This window comes from Salvelinus fontinalis, chromosome 22 (genome assembly GCF_029448725.1).
Source record: "Salvelinus fontinalis isolate EN_2023a chromosome 22, ASM2944872v1, whole genome shotgun sequence".
In the NCBI taxonomy this organism is placed as follows: domain Eukaryota; kingdom Metazoa; phylum Chordata; class Actinopteri; order Salmoniformes; family Salmonidae; genus Salvelinus; species Salvelinus fontinalis.
Window position 1 is genome coordinate 38,131,424 of NC_074686.1, and position 21,314 is coordinate 38,152,737.

At 44.6% G+C, this 21,314-nt stretch overlaps 1 protein-coding gene across 2 annotated transcripts in view; it reads left to right on the forward strand.

Annotated features, from left to right (window-relative positions):
- LOC129820289 (low density lipoprotein receptor adapter protein 1-A-like) overlaps window positions 1–13,743 on the forward strand; it is a 47,739-nt gene extending 33,996 nt beyond the window's left edge. The window contains exons 5-10 of one of the 2 annotated variants that reach the window (XM_055877356.1): window positions 6,729–6,801; window positions 6,953–7,048; window positions 7,667–7,812; window positions 8,140–8,174; window positions 9,603–9,634; window positions 11,841–11,985. In XM_055877356.1, the coding sequence (XP_055733331.1) occupies window positions 6,729–6,801; window positions 6,953–7,048; window positions 7,667–7,812; window positions 8,140–8,174; window positions 9,603–9,634; window positions 11,841–11,887 (429 nt within the window). In that variant the 3' untranslated portion in view covers window positions 11,888–11,985. Of the gene's footprint in view, window positions 1–6,728; window positions 6,802–6,952; window positions 7,049–7,666; window positions 7,813–8,139; window positions 8,175–9,602; window positions 9,635–11,840 lie in introns of both variants that reach the window. The other variant, XM_055877355.1, reaches the window with a different exon arrangement.
- Window positions 13,744–21,314: the final 7,571 nt, after the last annotated feature.

Consider the following 21,314-nt stretch of genomic DNA (forward strand, 5'->3'; position numbering starts at 1 on the left):
AACCACTAGGCTACCTGCCTCCTCTAACCACTAGGCTACCTGCCTCCTCTAACCACTAGGCTACCTGCCTCCTCTAACCACTAGGCTACCTGCCTCCTCTTACCACTAGGCTACCTGCCGCCTCTAACCACTAGGCTACCTGCCTCCTCTAACCACTAGGCTACCTGCCTCCTCTAACCACTAGGCTACCTGCCTCCTCTAACCACTAGGCTACCTGCCTCCTCTAACCACTAGGCTACCTGCCTCCTCTAACCACTAGGCTACCTGCCGCCTCTAACCACTAGGCTACCTGCCGCCTCTAACCACAAGGCTACCTGCCGCCTCTAACCACTAGGCTACCTGCCGCCTCTAACCACTAGGCTACCTGCCGCCTCTAACCACTAGGCTACCTGCCGCCTCTTACCACTAGGCTACCTGCCGCCTCTTACCACTAGGCTACCTGCCGCCTCTAACCACTAGGCTACCTGCCGCCTCTAACCACTAGGCTACCTGCCGGCCCTAATATTAAGGAAGTCTGGAGGATCTGCTCTCCTGAGTTAGAATCTCATGATAACCCAGCAGCAGGACCGCTACCTCCGCCTTTGTGCAAGGAGGTGCACTGCCAGAGCCCTGCAAAAGGACCTCCAGCAGGCCACAAATGTGCATGTGTCAGCATATGGTCTCACAAGGGGTCTGAGAATCTCATCTCGGTACCTAATGGCAGTCAGGCTACCTCTGGCGAGCACATGGAGGGCTGTGCGGCCCCACAAAGAAATGCCACCCCACACCATGACTGACCCACCGCCAAACCGGTCATGCTGGAGGATGTTGCAGGCAGCAGAACGTTCTCCACGGCGTCTCCAGACTCTGTCACGTCTGTCACATGTGCTCATGTGCTCAGTGTGAACCTGCTTTCATCTGTGAAGAGCACAGGGCGCCAGTGGCGAATTCGCCAATCTTGGTGTTCTCTGGCAAATGCCAAACGTCCTGCACGGTGTTGGGCTGTAAGCACATCCCCCACCTGTGGACGTCGGGCCCTCATACCGCCCTCATGGAGTCTGTTTCTGACCGTTTGAGCAGACACATGCACATTTGTGGCCTACTGGAGGTCATTTTGCAGGGCTCTGGCAGTGCACCTCCTTGCATAAAGGCGGAGGTAGCGGTCCTGCTGCTGGGTTGTTGCCCTCCTACGGCCTCCTCCACGTCTCCTGATGTACTGGCCTGTCTCCTGGTAGCGCATCCATGCTCTGGACACTACGCTGACAGACACAGCAAACCTTTTTGCCACAGCTCGCATTGATGTGCCATCCTGGATGAACTGCACTACCTGAGCCACTCACTACCCAGCCGACAAAGATTAGGTATCCTACGGACACACTGTCCCATTACCCAGCCGACAAAGATTAGGTATCCTACGGACACACTGTCCCATTACCCAGCCGACAAAGATTAGGGACCGTGAGAAGTACTCCCTGTCCTCTCCCTAATCTCTCAGTGGCCCCTAGCCAAGGTCGACACCGAATCTTGCTCAGACAGTCTATGTTTAAGATACTATAGAGACATATTGTACAGATGATATAATTTTACTGACTAAAACTACACACATCATTATTAATAATTCTATGATTCTAATCAATTTCATACAATTATATGGTTTCAGGGTGGAGTTTTCTAATCATTAATTTAAACATATAAATTCCATCAACAGGTGTAGATCAGCTTTAATACTGCAGATTGTAGCTTCCATCAATGTTATTGTCTGTATCATATCCCACATATAATTTATATATATATATATATATATATATATATATATATATATATATATATATATATATATATATATTCAGTGCTGTGAAAAAGTATTTGCCCCCTTCCTGATGTCTTTTTATTTTTTTGCACATTTGTCACATTTTAAATGTTTCAGATCATCAAACAAATGTAAATATTACACAAAGATAACCCAAGTAAACACAAAATAATTGTATTTATTAAGGTTAAAAAGCTATCCGGACCTTCACGGCCCTATGTGACGTTTTCTGTTATCTGTATGTTGGGTGAGATAGTCATTCAAAAAATCATGTTCAACACTATTATTGCACACCGAGGGAGTCCATGCAACTCATTATGTGACTTGTTAAACACATTTTTACTCCTGAATTTATTTAGGCGTTGTCATAACAAAGGGGTTGAATACCTACTGACTCAAGACATTTCAACTTTTCATTTTTAATTCATTTGTAAAAATGTAGTAAAACATAGTTCAACCTTGACGTGGTTGTGTAGGCTGTAACACAACAAGATGTAGAAAAAGGGAAGGGGTGTGAATACATAATGAATGCACCTTGTTATCGTTACGCATTGTATATTTATTATTATTACGTGTTTTACTCTTATTTTTCTATTTTCTTTCTCTCTACATTGTTGGGAAGGGCCCGTCACTAAGCATTGCACTGTTGTTGGGAAGGGCCCGTCACTAAGCATTTCACTGTTGTTGGGAAGGGCCCGTCACTAAGCATTTCACTGTTGTTGGGAAAGGCCCGTCACTAAGCATTTCACTGTTGTTGGGAAGGACCCGTCACTAAGCATTTCACTGTTGTTGGGAAAGGCCTGTCACTAAGCATTTCACTGTTGTTGGGAAGGGCCCGTCACTAAGCATTTCACTGTTGTTGGGAAAGGCCTGTCACTAAGCATTTCACTGTTGTTGGGAAGGGCCCGTCACTAAGCATTTCACTGTTGTTGGGAAGGGCCCGTCACTAAGCATTTCACTGTTGTTGGGAAGGGCCCGTCACTAAGCATTTCACTGTTGTTGGGAAGGGCCCGTCACTAAGCATTTCACTGTTGTTGGGAAGGACCCGTCACTAAGCATTTCACTGTTGTTGGGAAGGGCCCGTCACTAAGCATTTCACTGTTGTTGGGAAGGGCCCGTCACTAAGCATTTCACTGTTGTTGGGAAAGGCCTGTCACTAAGCATTTCACTGTTGTTGGGAAGGGCCCGTCACTAAGCATTTCACTGTTGTTGGGAAGGGCCCGTCACTAAGCATTGCACTGTTGTTGGGAAGGGCCCGTCACTAAGCATTTCACTGTTGTTGGGAAGGGCCCGTCACTAAGCATTTCACTGTTGTTGGGAAAGGCGTGTCACTAAGCATTTCACTGTTGTTGGGAAGGGCCCGTCACTAAGCATTTCACTGTTGTTGGGAAAGGCCTGTCACTAAGCATTTCACTGTTGTTGGGAAGGGCCCGTCACTAAGCATTTCACTGTTGTTGGGAAAGGCGTGTCACTAAGCATTTCACTGTTGTTGGGAAGGGCCCGTCACTAAGCATTTCACTGTTGTTGGGAAGGGCCCGTCAGTAAGCATTTCACTGTTGTTGGGAAGGACCCGTCACTAAGCATTGCACTGTTGTTGGGAAGGGCCCGTCACTAAGCATTTCACTGTTGTTGGGAAGGGCCCGCCACTAAGCATTTCACTGTTGTTGGGAAGGACCCGTCACTAAGCATTTCACTGTTGTTGGGAAGGACCCGTCACTAAGCATTTCACTGTTGTTGGGAAGGGCCCGTCACTAAGCATTTCACTGTTGTTGGGAAGGGCCCGTCACTAAGCATTGCACTGTTGTTGGGAAGGGCCCGTCACTAAGCATTTCACTGTTGTTGGGAAGGGCCCGTCACTAAGCATTGCACTGTTGTTGGGAAGGGCCCGTCACTAACCATTGCACTGTTAATCCACACCTATTGTTTTTCGAAGCATGTGATTTAATCAAATTTGATTTGATCTAATGACACAACCTTAATGTAATGAGTTTTTTAGATTTTCACATCAACAAATAACCATTTACAAAAGGTATTTTTGATTTGGCGACCCCACGACATTCCTCCGTGACCCCACTAGGGGTCGTGACCACGATAATGAATACCACTGCTCTACAGTCTACTCACTTGTAAAGGGATTCATACAAAAATCTAAACGCAGAAATTTCAACGATTTTACTGAGTTACAGTTTATTTGAGGAATTCAGTCAATTGAAATAAATGAATTAGGCCCTAATCTATGGATTTCACATGACTGGGAACACAGATATGCATCTGTTGGTTACAGATACCTTAAAAAATGGTCAAGCCTTGGGGTACTCCCTTGGTGACAGGCAGTAGCTGAGACAGCAGATGTTCTGACTTTATACACTGCACTCTTTGAGAGAGGTAGTTAGCAAACCAGGCCAAAGACCCCTCAGAGACACCAATACTCCTTAGCCGGCCCATGAGAATGGAATGGTCTACTGTAACAAAAGCTTTGGCCAAGTCAATACAAATAGCAGCACAATATTGCTTATGCCTGCCCATCCCATAACCCCACCGCCACCATGGGGCTCTCTGTTCACAACGTTGACATCAGCAAACCGCTCACCCACACGGTCTGCAGTTGTCAGGCCGATTGGATGTACTGCCAAATTCTCTAAAACGATGTTGGAGGCGGCTTATGGTAGAGAAATTAACATTAAATTCTTTGCCAACAGCTCTGGTGGACCTTCCTGTAGTCAGCATGCCAATTGCACGCTCCCTCAACTTGAGACATGCAGTGCCTTCGGAAAGCATTCAGACCCCTTGACTTTTCCCACGTTTTGTTACTTTACAGGCTTATTCTAAAATGTATTAAATAAAAAATGTTTTGCATCAATCTACGCACAATACCCTATAATGACAAAGCTAAAAGAGGTTTTTAGAAATCTTTGCAAATTAAAAGTGAAATAAAAACAGATACCTTATTGACATAAGTATTCAGCCTCTTTGCTATGAGACTCAAATTGAGCTCAGGTGCTTCTTGTTTCCATTGATCATCCTTGAGATGTTTCTACAACTTGATTGGAGTCCACCTGTGGTAAATTCAATTGATTGGACATGATTGGACAGTGCCTGTCAGATCAAAAAACAATCCATGAAGGAATTGTCTGTGGAGTTCTGAGACAGGATTGTGTCAAGGCACAGATCTGGGGAAGAGCACCAAAAAAATGCCTGCAGCATTGAAAGTCCCCAAGAACAGTGGCCTCAATCATTCTTAAATGGAAGAAGTTTGGAACCACCAAGACTCTTCCTAGAGCTGGCACCCCAGCCAAACTGAGCAATCAGGGCAGTACGTCCTTGGTCAGGGTGGTGACCAAGAATCCTATGGTAACTCTGAGTTCCACTGTGGAGAACTCTAAACCTTCCAGAAAAACAACCATCTCTGCAGAACTCCACCAATCAGGCCTTTATTGAAGAGTGGCCAGACGGAAGCCACTCCTCAGTAAAAGGCACAAGACAGCCCACTTGGAGTTTGCCAAAAGGCACCTAAAGGACTTTCAGACCATGAGGAACAAGAGTCTCTGGTCTGATGAAACCAAGATTGAACTCTTTGGCCTGAATGCCAAGCGTCACGTCTGGAGGAAACCTGGCACCATCCCTACGGTGAAGCATGGTGGTGTGGGGATGTTTTTCAGGGACTGTGAGACTAGTCAGGATCGAGGTAAAGATGGGTGGTGGGGAATACATTTTTAAAAGATGAACGGAGTACAGAGATCCTTAATGAAAACCTGCTCCAGAGTGCTCATGAGCTCAGACTTGGGTAAATGTTCACCTTCCAACAGGACCACAACCCTAAGCACACAGCCAAGACAACGCGTTTGTGGGTTCTGGACAAGTCTCTGGATGTTCTTGTGGCCCAGCCAGAACCCGGACTTGAATCAGAACGAGCATCTCTGTAGAGATCTGAAAATAGCTGTGAAACAACGCTCCCCATCCAACCTGACAGAGCTTGAGAGGATCTGCAAAGAAGAATGGGAGTAACTCCCCAAATACAGGTGTGCCAAGCTTGTAGCGTCATACCCAAGAAGACTTGAGGCTGTAATTTCTGCCAAAGGTGCTTCAACAAAGTCCTGAGTAAAGGGTCTGAATACTTATGTAAATGTAATATTATTATTATTTGGAAAAAATTCAAAAAAACTGTTTTTGCTTTGTCATTATGGGGTATTGTGTGTAGAATCCATTTTAGAATAGGCCTGCGACCTAACAAAGGGGTCTGAATACTTTCCCAAGGCACTGTATGTATTGTGACAACACTGCACATTTTAGTGGCCCTCTATTGTCCCCAGCACAAGGTGCACCTGTGTAATGATCATGCCGTTTAATCCGCTTCTTGATATGCCACACCTGTCAGTTGGATGGATTATCTTGGCAAATGAGAAATACTCACTAAAATGGATATAAACACATTTGTGCACAACATTTGAGGGAAATAAGCGTTTTTGTGCGTATGGAACATTTCTGGGATCTTTTATTTCAGCTCATGAAACATAGGACCAACACTTTACGTGTTGTGTTTATATTTTTTGTTCAGTGTGTTTTAATTGCTAATGGGAATAACACATGATGATGTGGCAAGATACAATGATAATTTTGAAAGTTGGGACTCTATGGACAGTGGACTAATGAAGAAGAGACACAGTGCATTATTCCTTTAATACATGTTTATGCAGCATTATAACAGCCCATGCATGGTCCCCCTCTCCCCTAAGACCTAGGCAAGGGTCCTTTTGATTGCTAATGGAAGTTAATGTTGTATCATTTAGGGCTTATAGCATTATAACAGCCCATGCATGGTCCCCCTCTCCCCTAAGACCTAGGCAAGGGTCCTTTTGATTGCTAATGGAAGTTAATGTTGTATCATTTAGGGCTTATAGCATTATAACAGCGTTGTGAATGGTCTTTTTCTCCCCCCTAGGCCCAGGCAGTGACTCTGACTGTAGCACAGGCCTTTAGAGTGGCCTTTGAGTTGTGGCAGGTTGCTAAGGAAGGTAGGTACTATTTAAACCCAATTACACACAACCCTGGAGATGTGCACACACACATTTACACAAGTCAAAAGGTCAAAAAAAAATGTGTATTTCTGGGTGTGTAGACGGTATTGTTGTTATTATTATAACTTTTTTTAAATCTGTCTTGTAGAGGAAGAGAAGAGAGTGAAGTCCAACTCAGCTGGAGAAGCAACCAGCAGCTCCCAGTCAGAAAGATCAAACAACCTGCCTAGTCTCAAAGGAGGAAGTAAGGTGATACGCACACACGAGGACACACACACACACACGAGGACACACACACACACACACGAGGACACACACACACGAGGACACACACACACACACACGAGGACACACACACGAGGACACACACACACACACGAGGACACACACACACACGAGGACACACACACACACACGAGGACACACACACACGGCGAGAGACACAGGCTGCATCTACACAGATCTTTCCTCCCCATTTTGGTATTTTGACCAATCGGATCTGAAAAAAGATCTGATATGAAAAAGTTTGATGAAATTGGTCAGAAGACCAATTACTTGAAGACGTATCAGAATTGGGCTTCCTGAATTGGGCTGCCAGCCACAGAGACACTGTCTTTATCTAATGCAGACACAAAATACCTTGTTTATAGTATAATGTTATCAGAATACATGTCTTTCTGATAGCATCTCCCTTCCTCCCCTGACAAATAATAATGTAACTTACTCGGTTCTTCTCTTTTGATTGCGTTTGTTCCCTTGTGTTTTCTTACTGTGGTCTTGATTGGATCCATGGCATTTAGGCCTGAGTTTCTGTAAGCAGTTGGTATCAAACTGGAAATACTCACACATTACTGTCTGATAGTCTCCGTAGATGTTGCCACTGGTAACCTACTGGACCTGGAGGAACTGACTCATGTTGCCGCAGTTCTGGAAACCAATGGCAACGAGGAGTTCAAGGTGGACAACCACACTGCTCCCGAGCACAATGATGACAACAACACTGTCTGGGTACGTCTCAAATTATCCATCAACCGTTTCTCTCTACACTTAAAATGAAATGGGAGGAAATATTTTGGCTACAAAAACAAATCTTTCTTTCTCTCTTTCCTCTTTTGCACTCTTGCGCCCGCTCTCGTGCTCTCTCTCTCTCCTCCTTTCTCTCTTTCCTCTTTTGCACTCCCTCGCCCGCTCTCGCGCTCTCTCTCTCTCCTCCTTTCTCTCTTTCCTCTTTTGCACTCTCTCGCCCGCTCTCGCGCTCTCTCTCTCTCCTCCTTTCTCTCTTTCCTCTTTTGCACTCTCGCTCTCTCTCTCTCCTCCTTTCTCTCTTTCTTACAGGAAATTGAGGAAGACTTGGATGAAGCTTTTTCTAGGTAAGACACTCGTCCTAAATGTATCTGTTGTCAATAAGCGGCCACTAGTCTGGATTTTCTTGTTGCTGCTTGACCACAGAAATCAGCTCATTGATTTGCTCAGATCAGATTTCCCTGAACTTGATTGCAGCTTTTGGACAATGTGGCTCTATAGCACCATCTAGGGAACGAGTCACAGACTTACAGGTTAGAATAGAGAAATGATCAGAGAGGTAGAGAGTCTTGAATTTGAATTGAAGTAAACAGGAGACATCATTGAAATTACAATTTGAATGAAAGGAAATGTAATTGAATTCAATTACATTCCAATTCCTCTTCTATTCTATATTGGGTGTAGTCTATACAAATATACATGAAAAATATTGTTATATACAAATATTATTTCATTCAAGTTATTTCATGAATCATTTACATGTTGTTCAATAAAGAAGTGAAACAAAATGAAATGTTTGGTGGAAACTATTCGAAGCACTAATGTTGAAATAATAAATGAACATTGTTTCCAGAGAAAGTGTGACCTGTCAGATTCAATGAAACTCATGTTCTACGACTGAGTGAAAGTTCTTTAAATTGCACTGAATTCAATTCTTCTTCCTGTCACTCAAAATTCTACATCCTGTGGGATGTGGCCAATTTTGAATTTCAACTAATGAGTTGAATGGGAGTCGATTCCAAAATTCTGAATTGCGTCCAACCTTGAGAGTAAAAAAACAGACGAGAGAGAGAGAGAGAGAGAGAGAGAGAGAGAGAGAGAGAGAGAGAGAGAGAGAGAGAGAGAGAGAGAGAGAGAGAGAGAGAGAGAGAGAGAGAGAGAGAGAGAGAGAGAGAGAGAGAGAGAGAGAGAGAGAGAGAGAGAGAGAGAGAGAGAGAGAGAGAGAGAGAGAGAGAGAGCAAAGAGAGAGAGAGCAAAGGGAGCAAAGGGAGAGAGAGCAAAGGGAGCAAAGGGAGAGAGAGCAAAGGGAGCAAAGGGAGAGAGAGCAAAGAGAGCGAGAGCGAGCAACGGGAGAGAGAGCAAAGAGAGCGAGAGCAAAGAGAGAGAGAGCAAAGGGAGCGAGAGCAAAGAGAGCGAGAGCAAAGGGAGAGAGAGCAAAGAGAGCGAGAGCAAAGAGAGCAAAGAGAGCAAAGAGAGCAAAGAGAGCAAAGAGAGCAAAGAGAGCAAAGAGAGCAAAGAGAGCAAAGAGAGCAAAGAGAGCGAGCAACGAGAGAGAGCAACGGGAGAGAGCAACGAGAGAGAGCAACGGGAAAGAGAGCAACGGGAGAGAGAGCAGAGAGAGAGAGTGTGAGAGAGAGAGCAACGGGAGTGAGTGTGAGAGAGAGAGCAACGGGAGTGAGTGTGAGAGAGAGAGCAACGGGAGTGAGTGTGAGAGAGCAGAGAGAGAGAAGCTCCACCGGCCCTCCTTAATCCTGTCCTGTTTGTTGTCTCTCCAGCCCCAGGCTGGATAACTATGGGTCGTCTCCAGGTAACAGTGCTCCTAGCCTAACCTAACCAACACAATCATAATCCAGTCTACTGACCCAACCATAAACAGTCCTTGTGCTACAGTAACAGCCTTTGTGTATGTTATGACCCCTCCATTCATGTTTTGTGATTGTGTTGATGTTTAGTAACTTCCTGTGTGTCTCAACTCCTATCAGACCCAATATCTCATGTGTATACAATTGCACTGACAGTTCAAGCACATTTGCTCCATGTATATTCATGTATAGGACCCCACTGTTGTACTGCATCAGTTCACTTCTGATTGGGATCATTCCAGTTCTGCTGGTCCACTATGGTGGAGCAAGTCAGGGTTAGAGAGGTTTAGAATACCCCAGTTTACTACAGACGGACAGACGGACAGGCGGACGGACGGACAGACCATTCTAACCCAGAATGGATCAGCATTGTAATTATGGTTAATTCAGCCCTGTGGGTTTATACATACTGTCCTTCCTGGGTTCGAACTACTGGACATGAACCCTTAGTTCAGGGGAGACTAACAGACTATGGTGTGTCCTCTCCCTTTCAGTAGGGATCAAACTACAGGACATTAACCCTTAGTTCAGGGGAGACTAACAGACTATGGTGTGTCCTCTCCCTTTCAGTAGGGATCAAACTACAGGACATGAACCCTTAGTTCAGGGGAGACTAACAGACTATGGTGTGTCCTCTCCCTTTCAGTAGGGATCAAACTACTGGACATGAACCCTTAGTTCAGGGGAGACTATGGTGTGTCCTCTCCCTTTCAGTAGGGATCAAACTACTGGACATGAACCCTTAGTTCAGGGGAGACTAACAGACTATGGTGTGTCCTCTCCCTTTCAGTAGGGATCAAACTACTGGACATGAACCCTTAGTTCAGGGGAGACTAACAGACTATGGTGTGTCCTCTCCCTTTCAGTAGGGATCAAACTACTGGACATTGACCCTTAGTTCAGGGGAGACTAACAGACTATGGTGTGTCCTCTCCCTTTCAGTAGGGATCAAACTACTGGACATTGACCCTTAGTTCAGGGGAGACTAACAGACTATGGTGTGTCCTCTCCCTTTCAGTAGGGAGGTTATAGCTTTGTGTTGTTGTTTCTGAAGTCCCCCCCAAAAAACTTTACATTGTTGCGTTGACTGACACACGCAGACAAAAGACTGACATGACGGCAGACTGAATACACACAGTCCTATCCTTTCTACCTAAATACCCGCTAAATAATGTGTTATTGTTGTAAATAACGCTGAATAACCAACAAGATGACATAAATCATAGCGAAATGCTAATAACATAAGCTAATGATGTCAAATCAATTGATATCAAAGTCATGGCGTGTTGAATCATCTGCAATCCATCCCTAAATGTGTGTTTTCTTCACACGTTGCCTCTTAATGATGTAGTTCTCCAAGAAATGTTTTCTCCCTCTCTAACCCCACCTCAGATCCTTTCCATTTCTATCTCCCCACCCCCTCTTCTCTCTCTCTCTCTCCCCCCTCTCCCCACCCCCTCTTCTCTCTCTCTCTCTTCCCCACTCTCTCTTCTCTCTCTCTCTCTCTCTCTCTCTCTCTCTCTCTCTCTCTCTTCCCCCTCTCCCCACCCCCTCTTCTCTCTCTCTCTTCCCCCTCTCCCCACCCCCTCTTCTCTCTCTCTCTCTCTCTTCCCCACTCTCTCTTCTCTCTCTCTCTCTCTCTCTCTCTCTCTCTCTCTCTCTCTCTCTCTCTCTCTCTCTCCCTCTTCCCCCTCTCCCCACACCTCTCTCTCTTCCCCCTCTCCCCACCCCCTCTTCTCTCTCTCTCTTCCCCCTCTCCCCACCCCCTCTTCTCTCTCTCTCTCTCTCTTCCCCACTCTCTCTTCTCTCTCTCTCTCTCTCTCTCTCTCTCTCTCTCTCTCTCTCTCTCTCTCTCTCTCTCTCTCTCTCTCTCTCTCCCTCTTCCCCCTCTCCCCACACCTCTCTCTCTTCCCCCTCTCCCCACCCCCTCTTCTCTCTCTCTCTTCCCCCTCTCCCCACCCCCTCTTCTCTCTCTCTCCCCCACTCTCTCTTCTCTCTCTCTTCTCTCTCTCTCTCTCGCTCTCTTCCCCCCTCTCCCCACCCTTCTCTCTTCTCTCTCTCTCTCTCTCTCCACCCCCCTCTCCCCATCCCTCGCTCCAATCGATAACCCTTCTCGCCTCCCTTCTCCCTTCCCATCTCTCCCCCCTCCAGACTGGCGGTATCCCGTACTAACCCCCAGGTCTTGGACATTGGGGTGACCCCCCTGGATTGGCTGATAGAACCTGACTGGGCCGATGGGAACACACCCAACAAGAACATGACCAATAAGAATGCATCAAACAAGAATACCACCAATGGGGACGACTTCTTTGGCTTCTGATCGACCACCAGAGGGCAACCAAGAGGCACAGCCTTTTTAGTCTTTGGCCTAATCCCAAATCAACCGCTAGGCCCTATGCTGGAACTATACTATATTGTGTGCACCTGTCAAGTCCTCTCAGATCTCCACAAGTGCACAGGACACAGGGTCTAGGGGTCAATTTCGGATTGGGCCGTAGAAGAGTTGACTTTGGTTCCATTCCAAACCGATCCCTTGCCTCTGTCCTTATTCCCTAGTTGACTCCCTCTCCCTTATAGATCTGAAAGGACTGCATAGGTTGAGAACTTTGGTTGAGGTTCTATGATATTGTAGATATACATGGGGTCGCCAGGAAGAGTCTATGGGTAGACGCTAGGGATTATGGGTAGACGCTAGGGATTATGGGTAGACGCTAGGGATTATGGGTAGACGCTCGGGATTTGACTTGGTACCTTATATCTTTTTATAAACTGGGTGCTTCAAGCCCTGAATGCTGATTGGCTGAAAGCCATGCTATATCAGACTGTATACCACGGGTATAACAAAACATGTATTTTATACTGCTCTAATTACATTGGTAACCAGTTTTTAATAGCAATAAGGCACCTCAGGGGTTTGTGGTTTATTGGCCAAAGTACCCCGGCTAAGGGCTGTATACAGGCACTCCAAATTGCATCGTATACATAAGAACATCCCTTAGCCGTGGTATATTGGCCATATACCACACCCCCTCTGACCTTATTGCTGAAATATACCACTCGGTGTGTCAGCCTAGATTGTTTTGTTTACTTTGTTCTTTAATTTACTGCAGTAGTAGACAGTAGTACTATTTGGACCGTAATCAGTATTATTTTTCTATGTGTATGTATTTTGTGTCAGATTTATATTTAAGCTGTAAGGCCAGTGTAGTATATGCCCAATATAACACGGCTAAGGGCTGTTCTTAGGCACGATGTGACGCGGAGTGCCTGGACACAGCCCTTAGCCGTGTTATATTGGCCAATATACCACAAAACCCCTGAGGTGGCTTATTGCTATTATAAACTGGTTACCAACGTAATTAGAGTAGTAAAAATAAATGTTTTGTCATACCGGTGGTATACAGTGTGATATACCACAGCTGTCAGCCAATCAGCATTCAGGGTTCGAGCCACCCAGTTTTGAGATTTGGAGTTAAACCAGTCTTCATCTGTCACAGTAAATATGTATTATATATATATATATATATATATATAGTATTGAACATAAACACACTCGGTACCATAAAGACCAAGCAAGACGATACATTTAGGTACTGCTTACTTTCTGTAGTTGTATTGGGCATGCATTCTTTACATACTAGAGACTGGTTCAGTTGCCATGAAACAGGAGAAAGCACTTTTTTTGAAAAAGAGGTACTTCCTGAATTTCTTTCCAACTTGTTCGGGAACAATTTTTTTCTGTTTTGTGCCTGCCTATTTAACGTGACCCAGGAAAAGAGATGTATTGTAGTAAAGTTTCACCCTGTTCTGTTGGCTATCTATACATTACATTTTACATTTAAGTCATTTAGCAGACGCTCTTATCCAGAGCGACTTACAAATTGGTGCATTCACCTTATGATATCCAGTGGAACAGCCACTTTACAATAGTGCATATACCCTTATACCCATATACCCTTATGTCCAATACGCCATGTAATACTGTATACCAGCAGAACTTTGAATATCATTTTTTTGTTGTTATGTATATGAAATTAAACAGTTGTTTGGTCTACTTCTAGGAAAGGATGTTTCCTGTTGCATAACACACACTGACAGTGCAGATTATCTTTTTTCACCAGCAGGTGGCAGCACTGTACCACATTCCACCATTGGTTCTCAATAGTCCTTAGTGGCTTCCTCCCTCCTCTCCTCTCTCGCCTCCTCTCTTCTCTCCTCCCTCCTCTCCAGCGCTGAACTGACAACACTAGTGTGATGTAATGCATGCCCACTGGAAATTAGATAAATTAAATCCTGCAGATGAAGCCAGCTGGTCTTTATACAAAGTCCTTACAAAACTACAGCTGATAAAATGCTAGTAATGTGTACTCCATACTTTGTGGGTGTGTGTTGCACACCTTACAGACGCCACCCACCCACGAGTGTGTTAAGGTCAAGGTGTGGGTGGCCAGCATCTACGGTGTTAATCTTTATAAAGAGGGGGGGGAGGGGGGGGATTTCCTTTTGAGGCAAGTTACTGGTTAATAAACCTTTTCTCAACCACTTGTCAAAAAAAATCCATATTTTCGTGTTTGCGAATCCGTGTATGAATGTGACGATTTTTTTGTATATATATGTGTGTGTGAGAGAGAGCGTGCAGGTCTGAGTGAGTGTGTGTGTGTGAGAGAGCGTGCAGGTCTGAGTGAGTGTGTGTGTGTGAGAGCGTGCAGGTCTGAGTGAGTGTGTGTGTGTGAGAGAGGGTGCAGGTCTGAGTGAGTGTGTGTGTGAGAGAGAGCGTGCAGGTCTGAGTGAGTGTGTGTGTGTGAGAGAGCGTGCAGGTCTGAGTGAGTGTGTGTGTGTGAGAGAGCGTGCAGGTCTGAGTGAGTGTGTGTGTGAGAGAGAGCGTGCAGGTCTGAGTGAGTGTGTGTGTGAGAGAGAGCGTGCAGGTCTGAGTGAGTGTGTGTGTGTGAGAGAGCGTGCAGGTCTGAGTGAGTGTGTGTGTGTGAGAGAGCGTGCAGGTCTGAGTGAGTGTGTGTGTGTGAGAGAGCGTGCAGGTCTGAGTGAGTGTGTGTGTGTGAGAGAGCGTGCAGGTCTGAGTGAGTGTGTGTGTGTGAGAGAGCGTGCAGGTCTGAGTGAGTGTGTGTGTGTGAGAGAGCGTGCAGGTCTGAGTGAGTGTGTGTGTGTGAGAGAGCGTGCAGGTCTGAGTGAGTGTGTGTGTGTGAGAGAGCGTGCAGGTCTGAGTGAGTGTGTGTGTGTGAGAGAGCGTGCAGGTCTGAGTGAGTGTGTGTGTGTGAGAGAGCGTGCAGGTCTGAGTGAGTGTGTGTGTGTGAGAGAGCGTGCAGGTCTGAGTGAGTGTGTGTGTGTGAGAGAGCGTGCAGGTCTGAGTGAGTGTGTGTGTGTGAGAGAGCGTGCAGGTCTGAGTGAGTGTGTGTGTGTGAGAGAGCGTGCAGGTCTGAGTGAGTGTGTGTGTGTGAGAGAGCGTGCAGGTCTGAGTGAGTGTGTGTGTGTGAGAGAGCGTGCAGGTCTGAGTGTGTGTGTGTGTTTGCGTGCGCGGACGTGTGTGCATGTGCAAATATACGTTTATCTGTGTGTGTGTGTGTGTGTGTGTGTGTGTGTGTGTGTGTGTGTGTGTGTGTGTGTGTGTGTGTGTGTGTGTGTGTGTGTGCTGACCCACGTGTCTCTCAGCTCTCTAGAATCCTCTTCACACCACAGAACAAAACATGTCTGCCAACGTGTGAGTGTGTGAGGCTCAGTAATCATGTTACTGGACAGAAGCAAGGGGACCAGACTACATCTCTCTGTCCCTTCATCCCCCTGATACTGTGCATTAGAGCTTTACTATTCACCTTACAGCTAGTGTACACTGCTTCTGGTACTGAAGAGCTTTACTATTCACCCTACAGCTGGTGTACCCTGCTTCTGGTACTGAGGAGCTTTACTATTCACCCTACAGCTGGTGTACCCTGCTTCTAGTACTGAAGAGCTTTACAATTCACCCTACAGCTGGTGTACCCTGCTTCTGGTACTGAGGAGCTTTACTATTCACCCTACAGCTGGTGTACCCTGCTTCTAGTACTGAAGAGCTTTACTATTCACCCTACAGCTGGTGTACCCTGCTTCTGGTACTGAAGAGCTTTACTATTCACCCTACAGCTGGTGTACCCTGCTTTTAGTACTGAAGAGCTTTACTATTCACCCTACAGCTGGTGTACCCTGCTTCTAGTACTGAAGAGCTTTACTATTCACCCTACAGCTGGTGTACCCTGCTTCTAGTACTGAAGAGCTTTACTATTCACCCTACAGCTGGTGTACCCTGCTTCTAGTACTGAAGAGCTTTACTATTCACCCTACAGCTGGTGTACCCTGCTTCTAGCACTGAAGAGCTTTACTATTCACCCTACAGCTGGTGTACCCTGCTTTTAGTACTGAAGAGCTTTACTATTCACCCTACAGCTGGTGTACCCTGCTTCTGGCACTGAAGAGCTTTACTATTCACCCTACAGCTGGTGTACCCTGCTTCTAGTACTGAAGAGCTTTACTATTCACCCTACAGCTGGTGTACCCTGCTTCTAGTACTGAAGAGCTTTACTATTCACCCTACAGCTGGTGTACCCTGCTTCTAGTTCTGAAGAGCTTTACTATTCACCCTACAGCTGGTGTACCCTGCTTCTGGCACTATGTCCCTGTCCTAGATCTGATTCTCCATGGTAGAAACTACAACACAACATAAAGCTGAAGTCTGAATGGTCTTCACGTTGAGTTGATTCCAGTAGCAGGGTTGACCAACTTGGGTCTCAGAGGGCTGCAGTGTGTCTGCAGGTCTATGTTCTAACACATATATTATTAATCAAATGCTGGTCTCAACCAATGATATAGTGGAATCAGATGTGTTTAGTACCGGGGGGTAGAGCAACAACAAAATCTAATCTAATGCACGGCAAATACACTTTATGTAGAACATATTGAATGAGTGAGATGGTGGAATTAAATATTTGATTTCACATAGCTCCTTCCTCTTGACATTCTGACAACATGTGGCTGCATGGTGAAGTGACGGCAGGAGAAATAAATGAGAGGGGTTCTTAAAGACTTGAAGGAGCAGACAGAGGAAGGAAAGCACTCGAGGCTCACTGATGCCATATCTGATCTCCACTTGAGTGACAGACAGGCAGAGAATATTGAGCTTTTCTTTCTAGATATTTCAAAAATAACTGTCCAGTGAATATCTACCTTTTTTTTTAAAAGCTCTTAATCTGTTTAACTCATGCCCAAATAATGTCGTTGACTGGTCCTATACATGTGTAGGATCTTCATTTGATCACCCTGTTGCAGGAGAACTTGCAATGCAGGAAATTTTTAACTTGTTGTGTATATCAGGTTTAAAAAAGGCTTTTGAAGTTTGTAATTTCCACTTTGAAATTCGATTTTCTGATGTGAAAAATGTATCAACCCCTACAAAAAATGTTCATTAATTATTATAATCCACATAATCATTTATATTTCCGGTTGTTGCATGATTATTTTCATGCCTTAGCAAACTGGCTCAAATTAAGATCCTACGTCTGTACATGTATTTGTGGTCAACGTGTAAATTTGAGGAAAAAACATTTCAAAAACCCGACCTCAAACTTGTATCTCAAACAGACCGTTTAAAAAAAAAAATGCTGGCTATTTCCTCTTGAGGATGACGTCATGATTTTGGCCGAGACGGCTCATTGGCTGAGCTGGCCAATCAGCTGTTTACTTGTCATGAATATTTTTAATGACCGGTATACGCCCACACCATTCCAACACAGAAATGCTGTAATTTCACCCATATTGTATCCAATTACAGATCATATTTATTAGAGACCGCAAATCACCGGACAACTACTTTAAGGAAGAAGTCAAGAAACATTCCAACAATCTTTGTTGCCTCATTTGAAGCCCAGATATTACATTACATTACATTTAAGTCATTTAGCAGACGCTCTTATCCAGAGCGACTTACAAATTGGTGCATTAACCTTATGACATCCAGTGGAACAGCCACTTTACAATAGTGCATCTAAATCTTTTAAGGGGGGGGGGGGTCAGAAGGATTGCTTTATCTTATCCTAGGTATTCCTTAAAGAGGTGGGGTTTCAGGTGCCTCCGGAAGGTGGTGATTGACTCCGCTGACCGGGCGTCGTGAGGGAGTTTGTTCCACCATTGGGGTGCCAGAGCAGCGAACAGTTTTGACTGGGCTGAGCGGGAACTGTACTTCCTCAGAGGTAGGGAGGCGAGCAGGCCAGAGGTGGATGAACGCATACATATACCTTTTGTGAAAATCTATTCACTTTTCATCAATCAAGATTTTCCATAACACTATGGGTGTGTTTGCCTCAGTATTGATTCAGTATTGATTCAGTATTGATTCAGTATTGATTCAGTATTGATTCAGTATTGATTCAGTATTGATTCAGTATTGATTCAGTGTGTCTCAGTATTGATTCAGTGTGTCTCAGTATTGATTCAGTGTGTCTCAGTATTGATTCAGTGTGTCTCAGTATTGATTCAGTGTGTCTCAGTGTTGATTCAGTGTGCCTCAGTATTGATTCAGTGTGTCTCAGTATTGATTCAGTGTGTCTCAGTATTGATTCAGTGTGCCTCAGTATTGATTCAGTGTGTCTCAGTATTGATTCAGTGTGCCTCAGTATTGATTCAGTGTGTCTCGGTATTGATTCAGTGTGTCTCGGTATTGATTCAGTGTGTCTCGGTATTGATTCAGTGTGTCTCAGTATTGATTCAGTGTGTCTCAGTATTGATTCAGTGTGTTTCAGTATTGATTCAGTATGCCTCAGTATTGATTCAGTGTGTCTCAGTATTGATTCAGTGTGTCTCAGTATTGATTCAGTGTGTCTCAGTGTTGATTCAGTGTGTCTCAGTATTGATTCAGTGTGCCTCAGTATTGATTCAGTGTGCCTCAGTATTGATTCAGTGTGTCTCAGTATTGATTCAGTGTGTCTCAGTATTGATTCAGTGTGCCTCAGTATTGATTCAGTGTGCCTCAGTATTGATTCAGTGTGCCTCAGTATTGATTCAGTGTGTTTCAGTATTGATTCAGGGTGCCTCAGTATTGATTCAGTGTGCCTCAGTATTTATTCAGTGTGCCTCAGTATTGATTCAGTGTGCCTCAGTATTGATTCGGTGTGCCTCAGTATTGATTCAGTGTGTCTCAGTATTGATTCAGTGTGCCTCAGTATTGATTCAGTGTGTCTCAGTATGCCTCAGTATTGATTCAGTGTGCCTCAGTATGCCTCAGTATTGATTCAGTGTGCCTCAGTATGCCTCAGTATTGATTCAGTGTGCCTCAGTATTGATTCAGTGTGCCTCAGTATTGATTCAGTCTGCCTCAGTAATGATTCAGTGTGCCTCAGTATTGATTCTGTGTGTCTCAGTATTGATTCAGTGTGCCTCAGTATTGATTCAGTGTGCCTCAGTATTGATTCAGTGTGCCTCAGTATTGATTCAGTGTGCCTCAGTATTGATTCAGTGTGCCTCAGTATTGATTCAGTGTGCCTCAGTATTGATTCAGTGTGTCTCGGTGTTGATTCATTGTGTCTCAGTATTGATTCAGTGTGTCTCAGTATTGATTCAGTGTGTCTCAGTATTGATTCAGTGTGTTTCAGTATTGATTCAGTGTGTTTCAGTATTGATTCAGTGTGTCTCAGTATTGATTCAGTGTGTCTCAGTGTGTTTCAGTATTGATTCAGTGTGTTTCAGTATTGATTCAGTGTGTCTCAGTATTGATTCAGTGTGTCTCAGTATTGATTCAGTGTGTCTCAGTATTGATTCAGTGTGTCTCAGTATTGATTCAGTGTGTCTCAGTATTGATTCAGTATGCCTCAGTATTGATTCAGTGTGCCTCAGTATTGATTCAGTGTGTCTCAGTATTGATTCAGTGTGCCTCAGTATTGATTCAGTATGCCTCATTATTGATTCAGGGTGCCTCAGTATTGATTCAGTGTGTTTCAGTATTGATTCAGTCTGTCTCAGTATTGATTCAGTGTGTCTCAGTATTGATTCAGTGGCATACTGAATCAATACTGAGGATCTACACAGAGAGCTAACATTTAATAATATACATGTCAATCTCTCCTGGCTGAAAGTGGAGGAAAGATTGACTTCATCACTACTTGTATTTGTGAGAGGTATTGACATGTTGAAAGCACAGAGCTGTCTGTCTAAACTACTGGCAAACAGCTCGGACACCCATGCATACCCCACAAGACATGCCACCAGACGTTTCTTCACAGTCCCCAAGTCCAGAACAGACTATGGGAGGCAGACAATACTACATAGAGCCATGACTACATGGAACTCTATTCCACATCAGGTAACTGATGCAGCAGTAGAATTAGATTAAAAAAACACCTTATGGAACAGTGGGGACTGTGAAGCAACACAAACATAGACACAGACACATGCACACACACACGATAACATACGCACTATATACACACGTACACATGGATTTTGTGTTGTGGAGTATGGGCCTGAGGGCACACACTTAGTTTGTTGTGAATTCTGTTATGAATGTATTTTAATGTTTTTAAAATGGTATAACTGCCTTCATTTTACCGGACCCCAGGAAGAGTAGCTGCTGCCTTGGCAGGAACTAATGGAGATCCATAATAAACCCCAGGAAGAGTAGCTGCTGCCTTGGCAGGAATCCCTAACCCTAAACCTAACCCTAATCCTAACCCGTTCTCTTACCCTAACCTTAACCCTAACCCTAACCCAAAAACCTAACCTTTATCCTAACCCTAAACCTAACGCTAGCTCCTAACCCTAACCCTAAACCTAACCCTAGCTCCTAACCTTAATATTTAACTTAATTCTAACCCTAACACTAATTCTAACCTTAACCCTAAACCCCCTAGAAATAGCATTTGACCTTGTGGGGACTAACAAAATGTCCCCAGCTGGTCAACTTTTTGTTCGTTTACTATTCTTGTAGGGACTTCTGGTCCCCACAAGAATAGTTAAACACGTCCACACACACACACACACACACACACACACACACACACACACACACACACACACACACACACACACACACACACACACACACACACACACACACACACACACATACACACACACACACACACACACACATTAAATCTCTCCGTGCTCATCAATAAGATAAAACATCAACACCCAACCACTGCGATTGAAAATATCAGATATTTATTATTTTCTTGTGTTTTGAATACATAATTAGACATTTATTTAATGTACATGTATATTCCTTTCATAGAAATAGTATAACTTCATGCTAGCCCTCATTAAAGTTTCCAGTTATGAACATTAAAATGCTTCATCACACACTTGGTTTTACATAAAACATGGAACTCCTTTGTTTCGATGGGAACCCATGCTTCCCCCATGGGACTAGCATACTATACAGGGAACAGGGAACCCATGCTTCCCCCATGGGACTAGCATACTATACAGGGAACAGGGAACCCATGCTTCCCCACGGGACTAGCATACTACACAGGGAACAGGGAACCCATGCTTCCCCACGGGACTAGCATACTACACAGGGAACCATTTGGGATGCTAGCTTGGTTATTTGTTTACTGTAGTACAAATATATAAGTAAATATAGTAATA